This window comes from Herpailurus yagouaroundi, unplaced genomic scaffold (assembly GCF_014898765.1).
Source record: "Herpailurus yagouaroundi ecotype Mexico unplaced genomic scaffold, PumYag 159, whole genome shotgun sequence".
NCBI classification, from domain to species: Eukaryota; Metazoa; Chordata; class Mammalia; order Carnivora; family Felidae; genus Herpailurus; species Herpailurus yagouaroundi.
The window spans coordinates 65,220,882-65,238,581 of NW_024412400.1; the positions used below are offsets into that span (position 1 = coordinate 65,220,882).

Below are 17,700 nucleotides of genomic sequence, written 5' to 3' on the forward strand. Positions count from 1 at the left end.
TACAGTGAATTTGCTTACCCTTCCTTAAGCTACTTTAAAAATGTTTTAAAAATTATTAAATCTGTACCTTGGTAAGGGTACATCAAAAATTCAGAGTTGTTGCTGTTGTATGGGGAACAGTGGAGGATAGGTGAGAAATGTACTTTTACTGAGTGGCTTTGAAAGTTACTTTTTGAATTTTGTGTCATGTGCTTGTTCAATTAAAAAAAAAAAAAAAAGGAAGGGGTGCCTGGGTGGCTCAGTCGGTTAAGTGTCAGACTTCTGCTCAGGTTGAGATCTCCTTGCTCATGGGATGGAGCCCTGTGTTGGACTTTTCGCTGACAGCGTGCAGCCTGCTTCAGATCCTTGGTGTCTGTCTGTCTGTCTCTGCCCTTCCCCTGCTCGTGTGTGTATGTGTGCATGCTCTCTCTCTCTCAAAAATAAACATTAACAAAAAATAGAAAAGAAAAGGGGGTGCCTGGGTGGCTCAGTCCATTTGTTAAGCATCCAACTCTTGATTTCAGCTCTGGTCATAATCTCACGGTTTGTGGGTTCGAGCTGACAGCACAGAGCCTGCTTGGGATTGTCCCTGTCTCTGCCTCTCCCACTGCCTCTCTTTCAGAATAAATAAACTTAAAAAAAATAAAAATAAAAATACAGTTGACACACAATAGTCTATTAGTTGCATGTGTACAACAGTGATTCAACAATGATGAACATTGCAAAGCACCATGATAATGTTTTATATAATTTTTAAAGCCACTAACCTGTGAATTCTGCATCAGCTTGTCCACTTTGTGTTTCCTTGGGAGAATCTTGAATGTTATAATCAGTTGGCTATTCTTACCATCACTTTCTATTTGAGTCTCCTTGGGCAGATTACTCAATAGTTGCTACATATGTAAAAGAGGAACACCGCCCACCTCACATGAATATTGTGAAGCTGGATGAGCATTAGTGCGAGGTGGTTCACACGTGCTCTTGCCACCACCCCCCCCCCCCCCCCCCCCGGCTAAAGGAAGAGCTTCGGAGCTCTTCTTCTAACCCTTTCCCAGAAAGCAGTCAATTGTTTGGTGCTTGTAACACATTTTTAACCCCAAATAAAGGGTGTTATGTGTGGCTGTTAGGTACTCAGTGGTTGCACAAATGTGAACTTAATTCTTAATACGTTTGGGGTTTTATTAAAGGGGAGTCTAGAAGCCATGTTAAGCACCCCTGTTACAGATGCAGAAACTGAGATGCAGACAGCCTGTGCAGGAATACCCTGAACCACAGAGGAAAGGCAGTGCTGTGGGGGTTTCAGGCAGATAGTGGTGCCTGAGGGCTGGGTAAGGAGTGAATTGCGGGTGCTGGGAAGGAGAGCGTGTCTTCTGACTTCACATCTCATCTCTTTCTACCTTCTCATGCAGTTTGGAGGTAGGTGGTATGGTGGTGGGAAGTCTTAGAACTGGAGGGGGCTTTAGAAATGACCTTTCCAGGGGTGCCTGGGTGGCTCAGTTGGTTAAGGGTCCAGCTCTTGGTTTTAGCTTAGGTCATGATCTCATGGTTTCATGAGTTCAAGCTCCAACAGCACAGAGCCTGCTTGGGATCCTCTGTCTCTCTGTCTGTCTCTCTGTCTCTCTGTCTCTCTCTCTCTCTCTGTCCCTTTCCCACTCACGCTATTTCTGTCTCTCTCAAAATAAATAAACTCAAAGAAATGACCTTTACATTCTTGGACTATAGTTTTCTAGACTTTTCTTCAATGCCCTATAGAAATGGATATAAAGAAAGAGCCATACAAGTCCAAATTTCATTGAAAATATGTATTTTCAGTTACCTGCATCCATGGATAAAGTATGTGGGGAAAGTTAGGTTGGATATGTGTGTAAATAAGGCCTCATAGCTTTGGAATGTTTCATTGCAGGTGCTAGAGTGTCATCCTTGGGAGGTCAGATTTATTGTGCTGAGTGTAGCTGGAGTTGAGGTGTTCTAATAAAAATGTCTAATTACATATGTAAACTTCAAACAAAGCAAACTTCAAACTTGAACAAACCAAACAAACATTCGTTAAGCTTTTGTTTGTAGATGGGTCCCCTTTCCTTTTATCTAATATTTGTAGAACTGAGTTGTTACATATATGTGGATGTGGATCTCAGGTCCAGAGACTGTAAATATACAGTGCTGTAATTTTTTTTTCCTATAGGTTTTATATTTTTTATTTTTATTTTTTATTTAAAAAGTTTTTTTTAACGTTTATTTATTTTTGACAGAGAGAGAGAGAGAGAGACAGAGCATGAACGGGGGAGGGTCAGAGAGAGGGAGACACAGAATCTGAAACAGGCTCCAGGCTCTGAGCTGTCAGCACAGAGCCTGACGCGGGGCTCGAACTCACGGACCGCGAAGTCGTTCGCTCAACCAACTGAGCCACCCAGGTGCCCCGGTTTTATGTTTTTTAAAAGACTTGGGATGTATTGAGTTATGGAAGCAACCTCTGTATTATTTATGGAGAATTATAAAAGTAGCCTCAGATTAGTGTAGTGTTTACATATAATCTGTAGATATATAGACTCCCCTTCCCCCACCAAAAATGGTGCCTTCTAGATAGTAGGGTTTTTTTTTTTTTTAATGTTTATTTATTTTTGAGAGAGAGAGACAGAGCATGAGACAGAGCATGGGGAGAGGCAGAAAGAGAGGGAGACACAGAATCTGAAACAGGCTCCAAGCTCTGAGCTGTCAGCACAGAGCCTGACGTGGGGCTTGAACTTGGGAATGGCGAGATCATGACCCAGGCCGAAGTCAGATGCTTAACCAACTGAGCCACCCATGCACCCCTGCGTAGTAGTTTTGAGTTCAGACATGGGGGTGTGCTTTGCCATTTAAGCAAAGGCAAACTAAAAGTACACACGCACAAAAAAACATGTATGTATTCTTGAAGGCAAGGCCTATATATTAGACAAGTTGGCATCCCTCCTTGTTCCCCAGATCACAGTGGACAATTCTTTTTTACTTGTTGCTTAAGCCACTATTTATTTTAATCCAGGGAGGTGGTGGTGGTTTTAATCTGAACTCGATTTCACAGGATTTCTTTGTGGATTTAAACACTGCACCTGAATGTCCTGTGTTTATAATTGGATGCAAAAAGCAAGAATGTTTTTAAGGCTGAGAACTTTTTAGACGACCGTGATTTAACTTCGCTAATGAACCCATATCAGACCAGAAGACAAATTCCAGACAATTTGTGCCTCAACCAACCAGCTGGGTGCATACCTACAGGTACTGCTCATGTCTCAAGAGGTTTTTCTGCTTGAACAGTGATCACCCCTCCTCCTTTCATTCACGTGGCAAGCCGTGGCAAGAGTCTTTCTTCCACAGCTGTGTGGAACTCAGCTGTAAAATTAGATTTCATTGGCATAAAAACACAGTGATTACCATCGCTGTTTGCTCAATACATTCTTTTTTCCAACATCTTGCTTAGATCCTTCCTCCCTTTTATGCATGAGGCTCAGGTTCTACTTTCACAAGTAAGAGCAACTATAGGTTTTCAGAGTTTGAGTAAGCGTCTTTCTAGCTTGAGTTTAATCTGTGTTAAGTCAGCAGTGGTGTTTGAAAGTGTGGTCTGTTAAGAGCAGAAAAGAACCTTAAAGGCTAATCTATACTCTTGTCCTTTCATGAAAGGGGACATTTCAACTTCAGAGTAAGTGGGCAAACCCCGGATTAGAACTCAGACTTTGCAGTACTCAGTCCTGGAGTCCTACTGTAATGCTTTTTACCATAACACACTGGTCCTTTGAGCTCTTGATAGCCAAGGGGCTGTGAAGATTTCGGATAAAAATCCATAGTCCCTCTCCATATCCTCCCCCCCTCCCCCCTCCCCCCCAATTTAATTTGATTTATTAAAAAGCAAAGGGGAGTGTTTTCCTGTCTCCAAGTACCTTTCCAGTCCACGGTACGGGAGAGGTGAGGGCAAGAAAAAACACTAAAACCACCCCAGCTTTCTCAACGTCCAGGTTTGTAAATGGCCACGTGCTAATCTGCATGGGCAGAGCCACACGCAGGGAGCTGGTTTTATGTTGCTGAGAAGGGAGAGAAAAACTCTCCTCTCATAGGCGCAGGGAGGTGGTAAAAACAGATGTGTGCTGATCGATGGGCAGATTTTTCTCAGCTCCAGAGGTAAAGATGATTGCACAGTGTTTCTGTTTTGTTTCAATCGCTTTTCCTCCCCTATTGATGCTATTGGTGTTTCCATAGTTATTATTAGAAAGCTGTTTCTTTCTAGTTTTGCTCTGAAGGCTAGAAATGACAACCATTTTCAGAGTTTCCAGGTCTTGAAATACCGGTCCAGGGGTTTACCTTTTAAAACCAGTGTGGAGCAGTAAGGAAAGAGGTTTTTCTGATGAGGAAGATAAAATAACAAATGATACTTTGACATCGTATTAGTTGTCAGGAATGTGTACAGCTAACTTTTTTTCCTTCTCTCCCCTCCTCTTTCTGAGCTCTCTCCCTCCTTCTTTGTCTTTCTGAATCTTGCTAATAAAGCTTACAAAGGGAGAGACCACACATTAGGAAGTTGTCAGTCTTTTGACTGATGGCATATGGGCATAAAGGCCACCCATATGAGACCAGGTTCGTGAACATAGTTTTTCTTTATTTCTTTTTTCTCTGCTCTGTGATTCTCTGTCATAATTCTGACTTTTCTACATTTTGTTTTGTTTTGTTTTGTTTTACTCCAGCCACGGCACAGACAAATGTAAATCAGCTGCACAAATGTTTGTCATAATAAATTTTTATTAGACTTAGCCATTTAGAAACTTGTAATCACTCATAAAGCATTAGCTACCTGATAGTTACATTGTTGTAAAAGAATACAGTGATTTCTTAGTTACCTCGTAGCACCCTTTTGCCCCAAACACAACTTGGTAAAGTAAACCCCCCCTGTCTTCCATGATTGAGTTAGTTTGTCCTTTTGTCTTTCTGACTACTGCTGGGGTTTTTCTTGCCTTTGCAACAAGAAAAAGTTGCTTTTTCTTATTAGTATTGTGTAAATAGCAGAACGTTTCTCTGGTACGTTTGTAACAATTTTCTAAAAGCTGGCCCACAGTGTTAGAAGTCAATTGGTATTTTTAGTAGAGAAGGAAATTTTCTTGAAGTGTGAATCAAGCTATGGTTTTACTAATGTACCCATGACAGTATTTTTCTCTGGCTGTAGAACAAGCATGTTGCAGGCAAAATGTTTACATGCTGTTTAGATTATGTGAATGTGATTGGTTAATCTCTGTTTTATTGGAAAAAATACAAACCTTATGGAATCACAGTTATCTTCAGTGGCATGAATTTTGAAGAGTATTTATTAGGCCAAAAAATCAATCTAATTAGTATTACTTAGATTAATATTTTAATAAATATTAATAATTAACATTAATAAATGTTAATTTTAATAAAAAAATTAATAAAAAATAATTAATTACAGGTTAATATTTATTAGATTATTTGCCCAATTGCTTTATAAAAAGTTCCTGTAATTGATATGTTTTCATCAATGTCCCACTCATCAAGGAACCCATTTGGTTTCTGAAAGTGCATTTTAAAATGCAGAATGGAGGCGAAAAGTTAACGCTGATCATGTGCGTTCTTCTCATTGGTTTCCTCACCGCATCTGCTTTTTAGACACTTCCCTAGGATCGTCTAGAAATCAGTCAAAAACAACGTCAGAGTGTAGGTGAAGTGAGCCTGGGAGCTGTGCCTCAGGGCCTGACTTGAGATGTTACTCAGAGTCCCCTCCTCCTGCAGCTGTGTGGGCCCCTTTGGTTCTGAGGGTTATACTTTGCTCCTTTTGGTGTTGTTACGTTTCTTTTTCTCTTGTTGTCTGAAACTAATTTGTGTACTGTACTGCCAACTCACATTTTGAATTAATGTAAGGAAATTTGGGTCATCGGCCCATGGAGTGAGGGACCAGGACATTTTGTTACTAATTTGAAGGCCAGGTTCACCGATTTTAAAACTCTCCCAACAGCGATTAGGGCTTTGGTTTTTTCAAGTTAGAAAAGCTTCCTAGTATATAATTGCTTTCTCTGGCCTTTGGAAATGGATCTGCGGTTCTCTCCTGGGAATCCAGTTTTTCATGAATTTGGCCAGTGTGTTTCTTGGTATAGGTTGGGGCCAAAATACCATGGAAAACCTTTTTAGACTTAGAGTTGGGAAAGCCAAATAAGAGGAAAAAGTAATAAGCCAGTTGCCTAGAGTAACGTAAAAACTGAAGACCTTTTGTAATATTCTTTTAAAATAAGGTGTTCTTTAAAAGCTTTGGGGCATATTTGGACGGAGTTAAATGTCTTAACTAACAGTGAGGATCTGTTCGTTTCTCAGAGCGCCCAGCCCCCACGCCTGCTGTTAGCTCAGGACTTCTTCCCTAGTGCTGGGCCTTGCTAGCAGGTAATCAAGGTGGCAAACGACTGGCTCTCGCAGGAGAGGGGGAAGTTAACCACAAGTGCTCGTGTGGCATCCCTCCCCTGTCAGTCAGAAGACGAGAACTAGCTGGGCATGAAGCACTTGTGGTTTTAGTGTTAGGATGTGTGGTTAGGGGGAGAGGTTGTGAAGGCCTGTGGTTGTTACCGAATTCTTTGAAATGGAAGCATGGGTGTGGGTAAGAACAAAATAAAGAACAGGAGTGAAACCTTGGGGCCCTGTGTAAAAATAAATAAATAAATAAATAAACAAACAAATAAATAAATAAATTCAGATGATTAGAAAAAAGCATTGTAATAGAAATCATCCATTTTCCATTTTTTAATTCTCATTAGTCTTGCAGGACATTTATTCTTTATTTGTAAAGGGTAGTGGTCTAAAGAATGAGATCTTTGCAAGAACTCTGTTGTGTGTGAAGGGGACGGTGTGAATGTGGTACAGCCTTGTCTGAAATACTTGAGTTCCGTGATCCATTTGGCCAGCCCGGATACACATTTGTCTAGGGGAGAAAGAACCCAGACCAGAAAAATGAATGTTTTGTCAGGGTGGTTTGTCATGAGACTTTCTGACTCAAATAAAAAACAGTTACAGCTCAGTTTTCCAGAGATCACACATCTGGCCATTCAGCTTCTCTTAGAGCTGATAATCAGCAAATCGTCAAGGAAGGTGGCTCAAGGCACATAGGGGAGCTTCAGTGACCCCACAGAGACTGTTCCTTTCTACTCGTGTACATGACTAGCAGTCTGGCTTCCTAAGGAGCCCAAGGAAGAGGTAAGACAGCAAATTTAGGATATGGTCCTGAAATGTGAGGAGGGATGGTCTGCAGTGTTTCCTAATGAGAAAGAGGAAAAAACCCAAAAAGTAGGCATGAATTTCTCTGCGTGCAAGGTCAAAATGCTTCAGTAACTCTTTAACACATCACCTTGTGATTGCAGGCAGTATTGTTGTAAACAGTGACCCCACATCCCTGGGAAAAACTAAAGTTATGGCCAGCCTTCTCTGTAATGAAGATGTGTGACTTTCCATCCACAGTCATTGCAAATAGCATAAGTTTTGGTCCTCATGGTCAACTGTTTGGGTAGTAAGCCTTCCACATTTATTGCTTCATCTTTTCATTCCATTAAAACATCATATGGGGTCTCTTGGGTATGTCACATGGGTCTCCTCAGAGCGGTGGGGTTGAGGCACACCTGTTCAAATGGAGGACCGGTGCAGTTTATTTGGGTTACCAGTCCAAACACAGGAGACTCACCTTCTCAGGAGCTGATCGATTGAATGATTGATGCCTAGTAAGCCTTCCCAAGTCTTCTGGCTGGACTTAACCTTCTTTTTTTTTAAGTTGAAGTATTTATTTTGAGAGAGGAAGAGAGTGCAAGCAGGGGAGGGAGAGAGAGGGAGAGAGGGGACAGGATCTGAAGCAGGTTCTGTGCAGACAGCAGACAGCCCGATGTGGGGCTCAAACTCACAAGCTGTGAGTGAGATCATGACCTGAGCCGAAGATGGATGCTTAACTGCTTATCCGTCTGAGCCACCCAGGCGCCCCCGGACTTAAACCTTCTTTAACTGTCAATGTTTAATGGCAGTGTGGTTTTCCCACTTTAATACCTGAATATTTGACTTTGCATTTCGTATTGGGGAAACTTGCTACATTTCTCCTCATCACTGGGAAATAACCAAAACGGTACTAGTGTGTATCCTATTTTATGTTTTGCATCTGTGGTTTTCATTTTTCTTCAAGTCCCCTTCTTGCCTTTTCGCTTATCCTTCAGTCTGTGATGCTAAATTGTATTCCGTCATAATGTTAAGGGACAACTTGGACGTGGTTTCCTTTCTAAATAGCTGAGCATTATCTTTTTTTTTTTTTTTAATGTTTATTTATTTTTGACAGAGAGAGAGAGACAGAGCATGAGCGGGGGAGGGGCAGAGAGGGAGACACAGAATCTGAAGTAGGCTCCAGGCTCTGAGCTGTCAGCACAGAGCCCAAGGCAGGGCTCGAACTCACAGACCTCGAGATCATGACCTGAGCCACCCAGGTGCCCGGGCATTATCTTGCTTAGAGATAACTTACTGATTATTTCCATATATCTCTTGCATTTCAGGCAAATGAAACTCTCCTACGTATGCGTATGGAGCCTAGAAATGGGAATTTAAATATTGCTGGCTGTGTGTACCACCTCACCTCGATGAATCTCTTACCTAATATTCCACTCAGGATAAAGTCTGGTTTATCTCTGCTAAAACTCAGAGATTAGAAAACAGACGTCGGCTTTTAGCAAGCCAGTGGCCTAGGAAAAAAGAGGATCGATCAGCAGCTTTGGTTATGGAGAAGGGAGACTCTGTGCCAGGGTTCACAGTGGCTTTCTATGCATTATATCCATCCTTCCATTTTCCTCCATGATTAACAGTGTGGTTGAGTTTAGACAGTAGGAGTGTCTGATGTTTATAAATTCTCACTGATTGCCATCTGAGTGATGGTCGTATAGTTGACTTTATTTTATGTGCAGTTCCTCCTGCCTTCCCCTCCCCTGCTCCCCTCCGCAGTCTGCAATAACCACTATACATCTGTGAGGTAGACAATCCATTGTAGTAGGGGGGAAGAAAAAAAAAAAGGATTCTGGCATCTTTTTTTCTTTATAGAATAGTTGTATTACCAGAATTGTCTGTACAGTTTTCAAAAGCAAATGCCACTTACGTCTTTTTGCTGGTGGACTTGGGTTTCTTCGGGTGTTTTTGCAACTCTGGGCTCCCATCCTACATCTGTCTATAAAACCCGTGTGGGCCTCAGGTCTCTCCCCTAATCCCAGAGTTGCAGGGCCTAGAGTTTAACTCCATAATTTGGAAGTGACATCTGTGCTTAAGAGTGTTACCTGGCAAGACAGGATTGCTATGTCCTGTTAATAGCGAGTCCCATTGTGTAACATGGCACCAACCAGGAGCTTTCTTCCGTTGCAACTGTCACTGTAAGATATAATGTTGGTGTTGAGATATTCTTTGGTATTAGGGCCAGCGGGCCAGGAACGCTTGAATTTTGTGTCGGATTACAACTGTCTCCTGCTATCCAGTGCCTGCAGTTATCCCCAAGAGACAGACAGTGACAAATAGGAATAAAATAGCACTGGTGAATTGGATTTGAGTCTCAACCCCAAATACTGAAAATCAGGCAGCTGGGTTGGACCAGTGGAGCATAAATAGCTTTAGCCCAAAGCAGGTCCTGACTAAGGACCTCAGTCCTGGCCCCCCTCCTCCTAGCCCCCCATCATCATTTACTGTTCTCTGGCCTAGTGGCGGGACCTCCAGGCTGCAGGGACCTACCGGCAGGCCCTGAAGTTGGTTTGCCCCTGCTGCCTCATTGGGTGAGAAAAAAGGTGCAGGTTCCATCCTCGTGCTCGTGTGTGACATGACCGGGGACTGCTTGTGTGGCAAACGGCTTTGGCCCCTCACTGCTTTAGCAGGGAAGGGAGAGAAGACAGAGCCATAATCTGTGCCAGCAAGTGCCTTGGAACTCTTCCTGGGGAGGAGTGAAGAAAAGATAGAGGAGAGTGCTTCTTCACCCCAGAGGCTTCATAGTCAGACCCCTGATGTAAATTACTGCCCTGTTTATCCAGCCTGCAATTCGGAAGAAATGTGAAGTAAAACATTCCACTTAAGAAACAAGCCTGTGTAATATCAGCAGTCTGGAGAAAGTAGCTGGCCTTTCCTCATGCACTAGTAGGATTAAGTATATTAGGAATACAATTGACATGGACATCAGTTCTCCATCGTTCGACCTACTCAAACGGTGATGTCATGACAGTGTCAGTGGGATTACCTTAGTTAATTTTATTGAGCAAGAATCTGTTTCCTTCATCAGGATAAACTATTGGGCTTTGGGTTTTGTACCTTTATTTGCTTAGGAACGGAGTAATTGCCTCATAAAACAGCATGATGGTACTATTAACACTGAATTATAAGACCTGTTATTATAGAATGTGCTTCCTTATTTGGGACAAGACTTCGTTGTTTGGTGCTTAAAATAATTAGTTTCTCCAAATGGGGTTATAATGAATAGTGTAAAATTTTACCTATTTAAAATAAAAAAAGTTTACAATCTCTTGGGTGGCTTTTATGCATCATTTGATACTTCCAGAGAAGGATTTTCTTTGGGTGGGATTGTGGGAGAGGGAAGTATATTTAATGTTCAGAATGGAGGGGTTTAAGAATGAGAAAAATATTTGTTTTCTGTCCTACGCATCTGGGACAGATTTGAGACAGCCATTAAAGGATTTGTCCCACAGTTTTGCCTGGTTTGGACATTGAGTATTAAAGTGTTCATTGATCAAATATCCTTGCATTTGATATTTGGGAGGACTTTATTATGAATGACAAAAAGTTTATGTGGCTTTATTTCTGAATGGACTTAAATGCATGTATTTGTTGTCTCTTCCTTGCACATGCTATTAAGCTTTTTGTGCCATAAATTTTTAGGCATAAGTGAAGGATGTTTAAATACTTCTGAAAGAACAAATTATAATTCTGTATAGGAATTTGTTATTGTTTTTCCGACTATTGTATTGGAAAGCTAATTATTGGTACCAAGTACCATTTTGGAATGAGAGTGCACTTTGTACTGTTTTGAATACTTGTTTGAAAATCATTTATTCCGTGAAGCAAGGTAGTCTGCCTTTCAGCCCTACACTGCACAAGGTGCCTTGGGTTCTGGCTGGGATATGGGGAAGTTCAAGATCTCCACAGCGATAAAGATATAAATACACAGCAGGTTAAATTCAATTCAAGGAAATGACGAGAGAGAGATAATTAGAACATGATTAATTACCAAATTAATGGCAAGGTCAGAAATTGTAACAATTGCAGTATAACCTTTGTTAACTTGCTTGGATTAACTGCTTATGAACAGTATTTTGATCTTAATGAAAGGGAACACCTGTTTTTATAGGTCATCCTCTTTGGCCTTGTTTTCTGTAATTAAAGATAATGATACCACCAGTTTTTGTTTGACACTTGACCTTCTCACAGTTTTGTCTAGTTTTAGATCCAAAAAGATACTTGGGGCAGGGTAGTTGCTATTATTCATATATTTTAAAAAATTATAACTAAAAGACGAAGTCTAGGTCCAGGAGGTTATGTTCACATAACTGCTTGGAAACTCAAGTCTGTGGTCTCCTAGTTTAGGCTGTTTTCTTGCTTTTGCTTTACCCTTCTTGGGGGCTGACACAATTATGCAGTGCTCTAGGGGCGTCTGGGTGGCTCAGTCAGTTGAGCGTCCAACTTTGGCTCAGGTCATGATCTCACAGTTCATAGGTTTGAGCCCCACGTCGGGCTCTGGGCTGAGAGCTCAGAGCCTGTAGCCTACTTCAGATTCTGTGTCTCCCTCTCTCTCTGCCCCTTCCCTGTTGTGCTCTGTCTGTCTGTCTGTCTGTCTCTCTCTCAAAAACAAATACTAAAAAAAAATAATGCAGCACTCTGTGATTACAATGATTTGATTTTCAGCTGACTTCATCACAGTGCACTTAAATTGCTGACTTGTTAGAGATGACTTTTCGGGGTCCTGAGTCCTTTTTAAAAGATGGTGGTTCTTTTACAGGAAGCCAGTTGAGGGAAATTCTCCATGAATGTACGTCACAATGATGATGACCGACCAAATCCCTCTGGAACTGCCACCATTGCTGAACGGAGAGGTCGCCATGATGCCTCACTTGGTGAATGGAGATGCAGCCCAGCAGGTTGGTGCAGCAAGAGGGGAATTTAAGTACAGTTGTCTGAGTGCAAAACATTAGCTCATTGTTTTTGCTTGAGATTCAATATCTGTGATTTTGAACATTAATAGTTCCGGAGGTAGGCGGTGCTGTTGTAGAATTACTGTATGCTTTCAAAAAATATCCCATTGTGTTGTCTGAGAACAGCAAATCTGATCTCATTCAGTTAGTATTCCTGGTGAAGCGTCACAAAAATGTCTGATTTTGGAAGTGAATCATTTTGAAAATATGTACAAGTCTTTGGAATAAAATGTCTGTTTATCCATGTCCTATATTATGCTTGACTGGTTTGCCTGGTCGGCCAGAGCAGGACACTCAGAGGGAGGGTCAGGTTTTGATCTCACACAGGGACACAGGGCGTGAGTGACCTGGGCAAGATGCACAGGCCCATGTGAACCCACTCTGGCTCCTGGGGCCACCCTTCCATACATAGAGCCTGCTGCTCAGAAGATGATGGTACTTCTTTTCTGTAAAACTTCTTTGTCAGTATTATTGAATGCTACTGAGTAGAAAAGATGTTGCTGAACTCGTTCATGTAACGCTTGGGAAGAGAGAGATTTAAGTGGTAAGTAAAACTGTAAGGAAATTATTAGGTGAGCTGTTCTGATAACACATTGTTTTTATTGACCACAAAAACCGGGTCTGCTTAGTCTTCTATTAGATAAATAGCGTTTGTCTTTGTGCCGTTCTTTAGAAGCGTGAAAGTTTCTGTCTTAGGAAAAGTAGAATTGGGAACAATTGCTTGAAGAGTATTTACCCAAACTCTGTCAATGATTCAAGTGAGTTTTAGACAGCCATTCAGGTGATGGGAGTACATGCCCATTTCCCCTCCCCCAATCTTTCCCGCTACAGGAACACCCTTTCTCCATCATAGCCCATTCATGCGGCATCTCTGCCTCTATTGGATCTTACTTTGCTGCCTCATTTATTTATATTACTTTCTTCTTCTTTAGACCGTGACCCTCTCAAGAGCAAAGAATATCTAATGGTGCTCAGTAAACGTTGGTTGGTTGAGTGAATTTCACCCCTTCTCACCTCTGATACAGGCATCTCCCCTCCTGACTCTTCAGTCTCTCTCTCTCGGGGCTGGATCATTGCCACTAATCACACCGTGGTGTCTTTTACCTCAAACGCACAAACAGCCACCCCGTTCCCCCACCCAACAAAGCCAGAGCCTCTCCCTTGACTCCACAGCCCTTCCCAGTTACCACCTCCTGTCTCGGCTCCCTCGTGGCAGGTCTCCTCTAAGCACAGCCTCGGCCCCCTTAGCTCCATTGCTCCTCAACCCCAACGTCTTCACTTGGACCTGCTACCCTCCTCTCCCCAGCCTGTCAGCAAGGCCTGTTGGCTTCATCTCAGGACCACTTGCTGAAACCATAATTTGCCACGTCCACTTCATTTCCGCTCCTACCGCTGGACTCCAAGCCGACGTCTCTCACCAGGGAGGACAGTTCCTCTCACTGGTCTGTCTGCTTTTATTTTTGCCACAGAAGGTATTTGCCACACCGCCCTCGTTGGAGAGAGTTGCTAAAAAACACATGCATCACGTCACTGCCCTGCTCAGAGCTGTCCTGTGACACCCGGAATAAAATCCAAGTGAAGGGCCATGGCCCGGCAGCCTTCTGGCTTTAGTCCTTATGCTCTTCATCGTTCTCCCCCTGATCTGCTCACGGGAAGATCTCCAGAGTGCCATGAATTGTTCAAGGTGCAGTGTCTGGTCTCCCTTCTCACTAATTAAAAGGTTTAAAAAAACCCCAACGTGCTCAAATGCGACTCAACTTGGAACGCATCTTGGGACTCAGCGTCGTCACCTAGTTCCTGTTTGCACGTGTGTACCTGGGAGACCCAAGGCCACCTACTCATGCTGTTACTACTGTGCACCATTTATGTGTTTTCATGGTTCCTTCCTCATTGCTGTGATTCAGTCTGCACAGAACACCCTCTTGTAGTTTATGAAATCTAGCGTACAGAGTTTTCTAATTCTTTCTTTAGAAGTAAACTTTTTTGTACCTAGAAATGAGCAGAGCCTGAAAAGACTATGACGTCCTCAGGCCATGCGGCATTTCACTGCTCTGTGTGTCTACCTCAGCTCCAAGTAGAAGCTGCTTCATAATTTTGGTGTATCAAGTCACATTTTTATTTTATTTTGTTAAAAAAAATTTTTTTAATGTTTATTTTTGAGACACACACACACACACACACACACACACACAGAATTGAGTGGGGGAGGGGCAGAAGAGGGAGACCCAGAATCTGAAGCAGGCTCCAGGCTCATTTGCGAGAGCTCTCTCCTCACGGAAAGCCCTACTAATGCTTTTGAAGGCTTTTACTGCGCTGTCCCTCTGAGGCAACACCTTTTCATCTCAACGTGGACCTTTTGGAGACACAGGGCTGACTTCAGTGATGGACGTTGCAGGCGCTGCCTGGCAGGCCCTTGGGGGTGACATTTTGAGGGAGGCAGCCCTTGAGCCTCCTCTCCAATTCTACCATTCTAAAATGCTGCCCACTGGCCACGGGGCTGTGCCTCTGCATTTCTGCCGGGAGCGTGTATGGCGAGGCTTACCTTGTGTGTGTGTGTTTACAGCATTCTTAATACTTTGCAGCTGTGCGGAGGACATTCTAAACATTTCCGTATATGCAAAAGAACCACCGCAGTTATGAGAAAGCTCCTCAGTCCCCACAGGCCTCCTCCTCCTGAGTTTTGTACTGATGGTTTCTGGATTTAGTTAGTACAGGTCCTTGGCAAGATACGCGGCCCTACTCTGACTCTCGAAATAAGAGACACTGTTAATTTTCATGATCCAAAGCTTGAAACTTTGGTCATTTTATAGAGGTAGCAGGAAAAAGATGATTCTTTTCTTAAAATGAAAAGCCACCCTCATGATTGAAGATGTAAGAAAACTATATATTACCAACTAAAAAACGAACAGGAACAATGGTAAACACGGAGTGTGGACCGAAGCGACTTAACAGCTTTGCTTATGTAACAGCTTCATTGAGATATAATCCACATGCCATGTAATTTGCTTATTTAAAGTACACAATTCACTGGAATTTGCTACAGTCACAGAATTGCACAACCATGACCACAATTTTAGAACCTTCTAATCATGATACAAAGAAACCCGGTTGCAGTCATTTCCCAGGCCTTTCTTCCCCATATTCCCAGGCGACCACTAATCTACCTTCTCTTTCTGTAGATAATTTGCCCATTCTGGACCTTTCATGTAAATGAACTCGTGCTATATGTAGCCCATTGTGGCTGGCTTCTTCCACCTAGGGTAACCTTTTCAAGGTTCATCTGTGTAGCGGCATGTATCGATACGTTATGCCTTTTTTACTGGCATCACGTGGATATATTACATTTTGTTTATTCATCCATCAGTGGATGGACATTTGGGTCGTTTCCACTATTTGGCCATTATGAATAGTACTGCTGTGAACATTTGTGTGCAAATTTTTGTGTGGATGTATATTTTCATTTCTCTTGGATATCTACCTAGGATTGAAATGGGAGCAGCTTTATTTTGAACTGTTGTTTTCTAAATAAAGTATCTCTGTTTCTGTCACTATAATTTGTTCTACCTCTGAATAGATCAGCATAGCTAAATAAAGTTTGCTTCTTTTAATATGCCTGCCAGCATACTATTCTCGTGTTCTAAAAATCAGGTTTCCTGACCTGAGTTTTTGTGTATGAGCATATCAATTATAGTGAATGCCCATCAATAATCAGAATATTGGTGCAAACATTTTCAGAACCTATGGTATATAACCTAACTACCTTTGTTAGAGACTATTAGCATATTTTAGAGGTAATGTAATAGCTAGTTTTAAGCACAAAAGAGTAAGCGTCAGCCCAATTTCCAACTTTTTCTATTGGTTTAATATTTTAATAATCTCTGAAGAATTACAGCAGTCAGTGGTGCCTAGGTGGCTCAGTCGGTTGAGCGCCCAACTTTGGCTCAGGTCATGATCTCACAGTTTGTGAGTTTGAGCCCTGTGTCAGGCTCTGTGCTGACAGCTCAGAGCCTGGAGCCTGTTTTGGATTCTGTGTCTCCCTCTCTTTCTCTGTCCCTCCCCCACTCACACTCTTGTCTCTCTTGCTCTCAAAAATAAATAAACATTAAAAAAAAAAAGAATTACAGCAGTCACCAGGGTTTAAATAAGGAAACCATTAGGTTGAGAACAGAAGTGTTAACATAGAGTTTGCTGATTTGCTAACTTAATCTGTGACACTTGTAACCTAGAGGAGGGTGGAATGCCTCTTTATATTCTCGTGTTGTTGGTGACTCTTCTCATATATGTGTTCATGAAGGGGCCAGTGGGGATGGGTTAGATGCCCCTCTGTCCTACTGTTCTTTGAGGGAAAGTAGCAAATGTTTGGTAACCATGTTATATTTCTTTTGTCTTTCTCCACCCCGCCCGCTTTAAGCTTGCACAGTATTAATTGCTAATGAGTGTTCTTACTGCCTCTTCTTCAGGAAGTAGATCTCCTTAAATGTAAACAGAAAACTTGTTTCTCCTTCCAGTTCAGGATAACCTGTAAACAGGCTTGCCCTGGAAGACAGGTTAAAGTACCTCAGCCGTGTCCGTAGTTCTCTTGACTTTGCCTGTTCCTTTTGATCAGCATTCAGCATGTCATTTTATCAAGACTGAGTTCCCTGCCCCCCCTTTTGTTTCTTCTTTTTGAAAGCCTTTGTTTCCACTAGACAGAATACACAGCCAGAGATTTCCTGGAGCATTCTTTTGAGTACACATTTCCAGACAGCACGTTAAACATATTAAAACTTTCCACGTTCAGATGGTGCTCGTCATCGGCGTGTCTTTTACATCAAATGTGCTTTTCCTCCTAATCCAGTGACCCTTTCTGTTCTGGTTGATATCTTCTTAATAACTTTTCCTTGATGGCTTCCTTTCGTGCATTCAGTAGTTCAAATCCTCTCACCATGCAGGTTTACTCTTTAAATATCCTGATAGCCACCGTGTCAGGGAGACACAGAGAGTGTTTTACAATCAGTACAGCGGAGACAAATGGATAAACAGTTCTTGGGAAGTTTGCCCGGGAAACAGAAAGATACTCAAATGAGAATGCGACCGGTGGTGAAAATAGAGGCTGCAGCTATTATTGCGGAGCAACGTTACATAACAGCTCTTTGTATGACAGAATCCTATTTAGAGGCTGGGGCTCGCGTCAAAGATAGAGAGGTAGGTTGGTCAAGTGTTGGGTTTGGGAAATTCAGCGTGGGGCAGCTGAGTCTCAGGGCAGACTCTTCGGCATCCAGGTGTAGAAGTGCACAAGTTGTGCACAGATGTTGAAAGAAAATGGTTACCGCAAGCTGCCATCCAAGTTCTCTCTACCCCTCACACATAGGAAGGCCGCAGGTGTCAAGGGACTGCGGTCATCTTTTCTTGGAGATTTGGGGTAGAAAGGAGGAGAGAGAGGGTAGGATTTACGACTGAATTTAAGGAGTGACTCAGTAATAGATTTGTTCGTTTAAAAAAATTTTTTTTTAACGTTTATTTTTGA

The 17,700-nt window shown here is 42.3% G+C and overlaps 1 protein-coding gene across 6 annotated transcripts in view; it reads left to right on the forward strand.

Moving 5' to 3' along the window:
- Window positions 1-17,700, forward strand: part of FNDC3B (fibronectin type III domain containing 3B) — a 360,687-nt gene that overhangs the window by 64,989 nt on the left and 277,998 nt on the right. For 4 of the 6 annotated variants that reach the window (XM_040480759.1, XM_040480762.1, XM_040480760.1 and 1 more), the window contains exon 2: window positions 12,002-12,140. In XM_040480759.1, coding sequence (XP_040336693.1) covers window positions 12,030-12,140 — 111 coding nt within the window. In that variant the 5' untranslated portion in view covers window positions 12,002-12,029. Of the gene's footprint in view, window positions 1-4,057; window positions 4,129-12,001; window positions 12,141-17,700 lie in introns of those variants that run through there. The other 2 variants (XM_040480764.1, XM_040480761.1) reach the window with 2 other exon arrangements.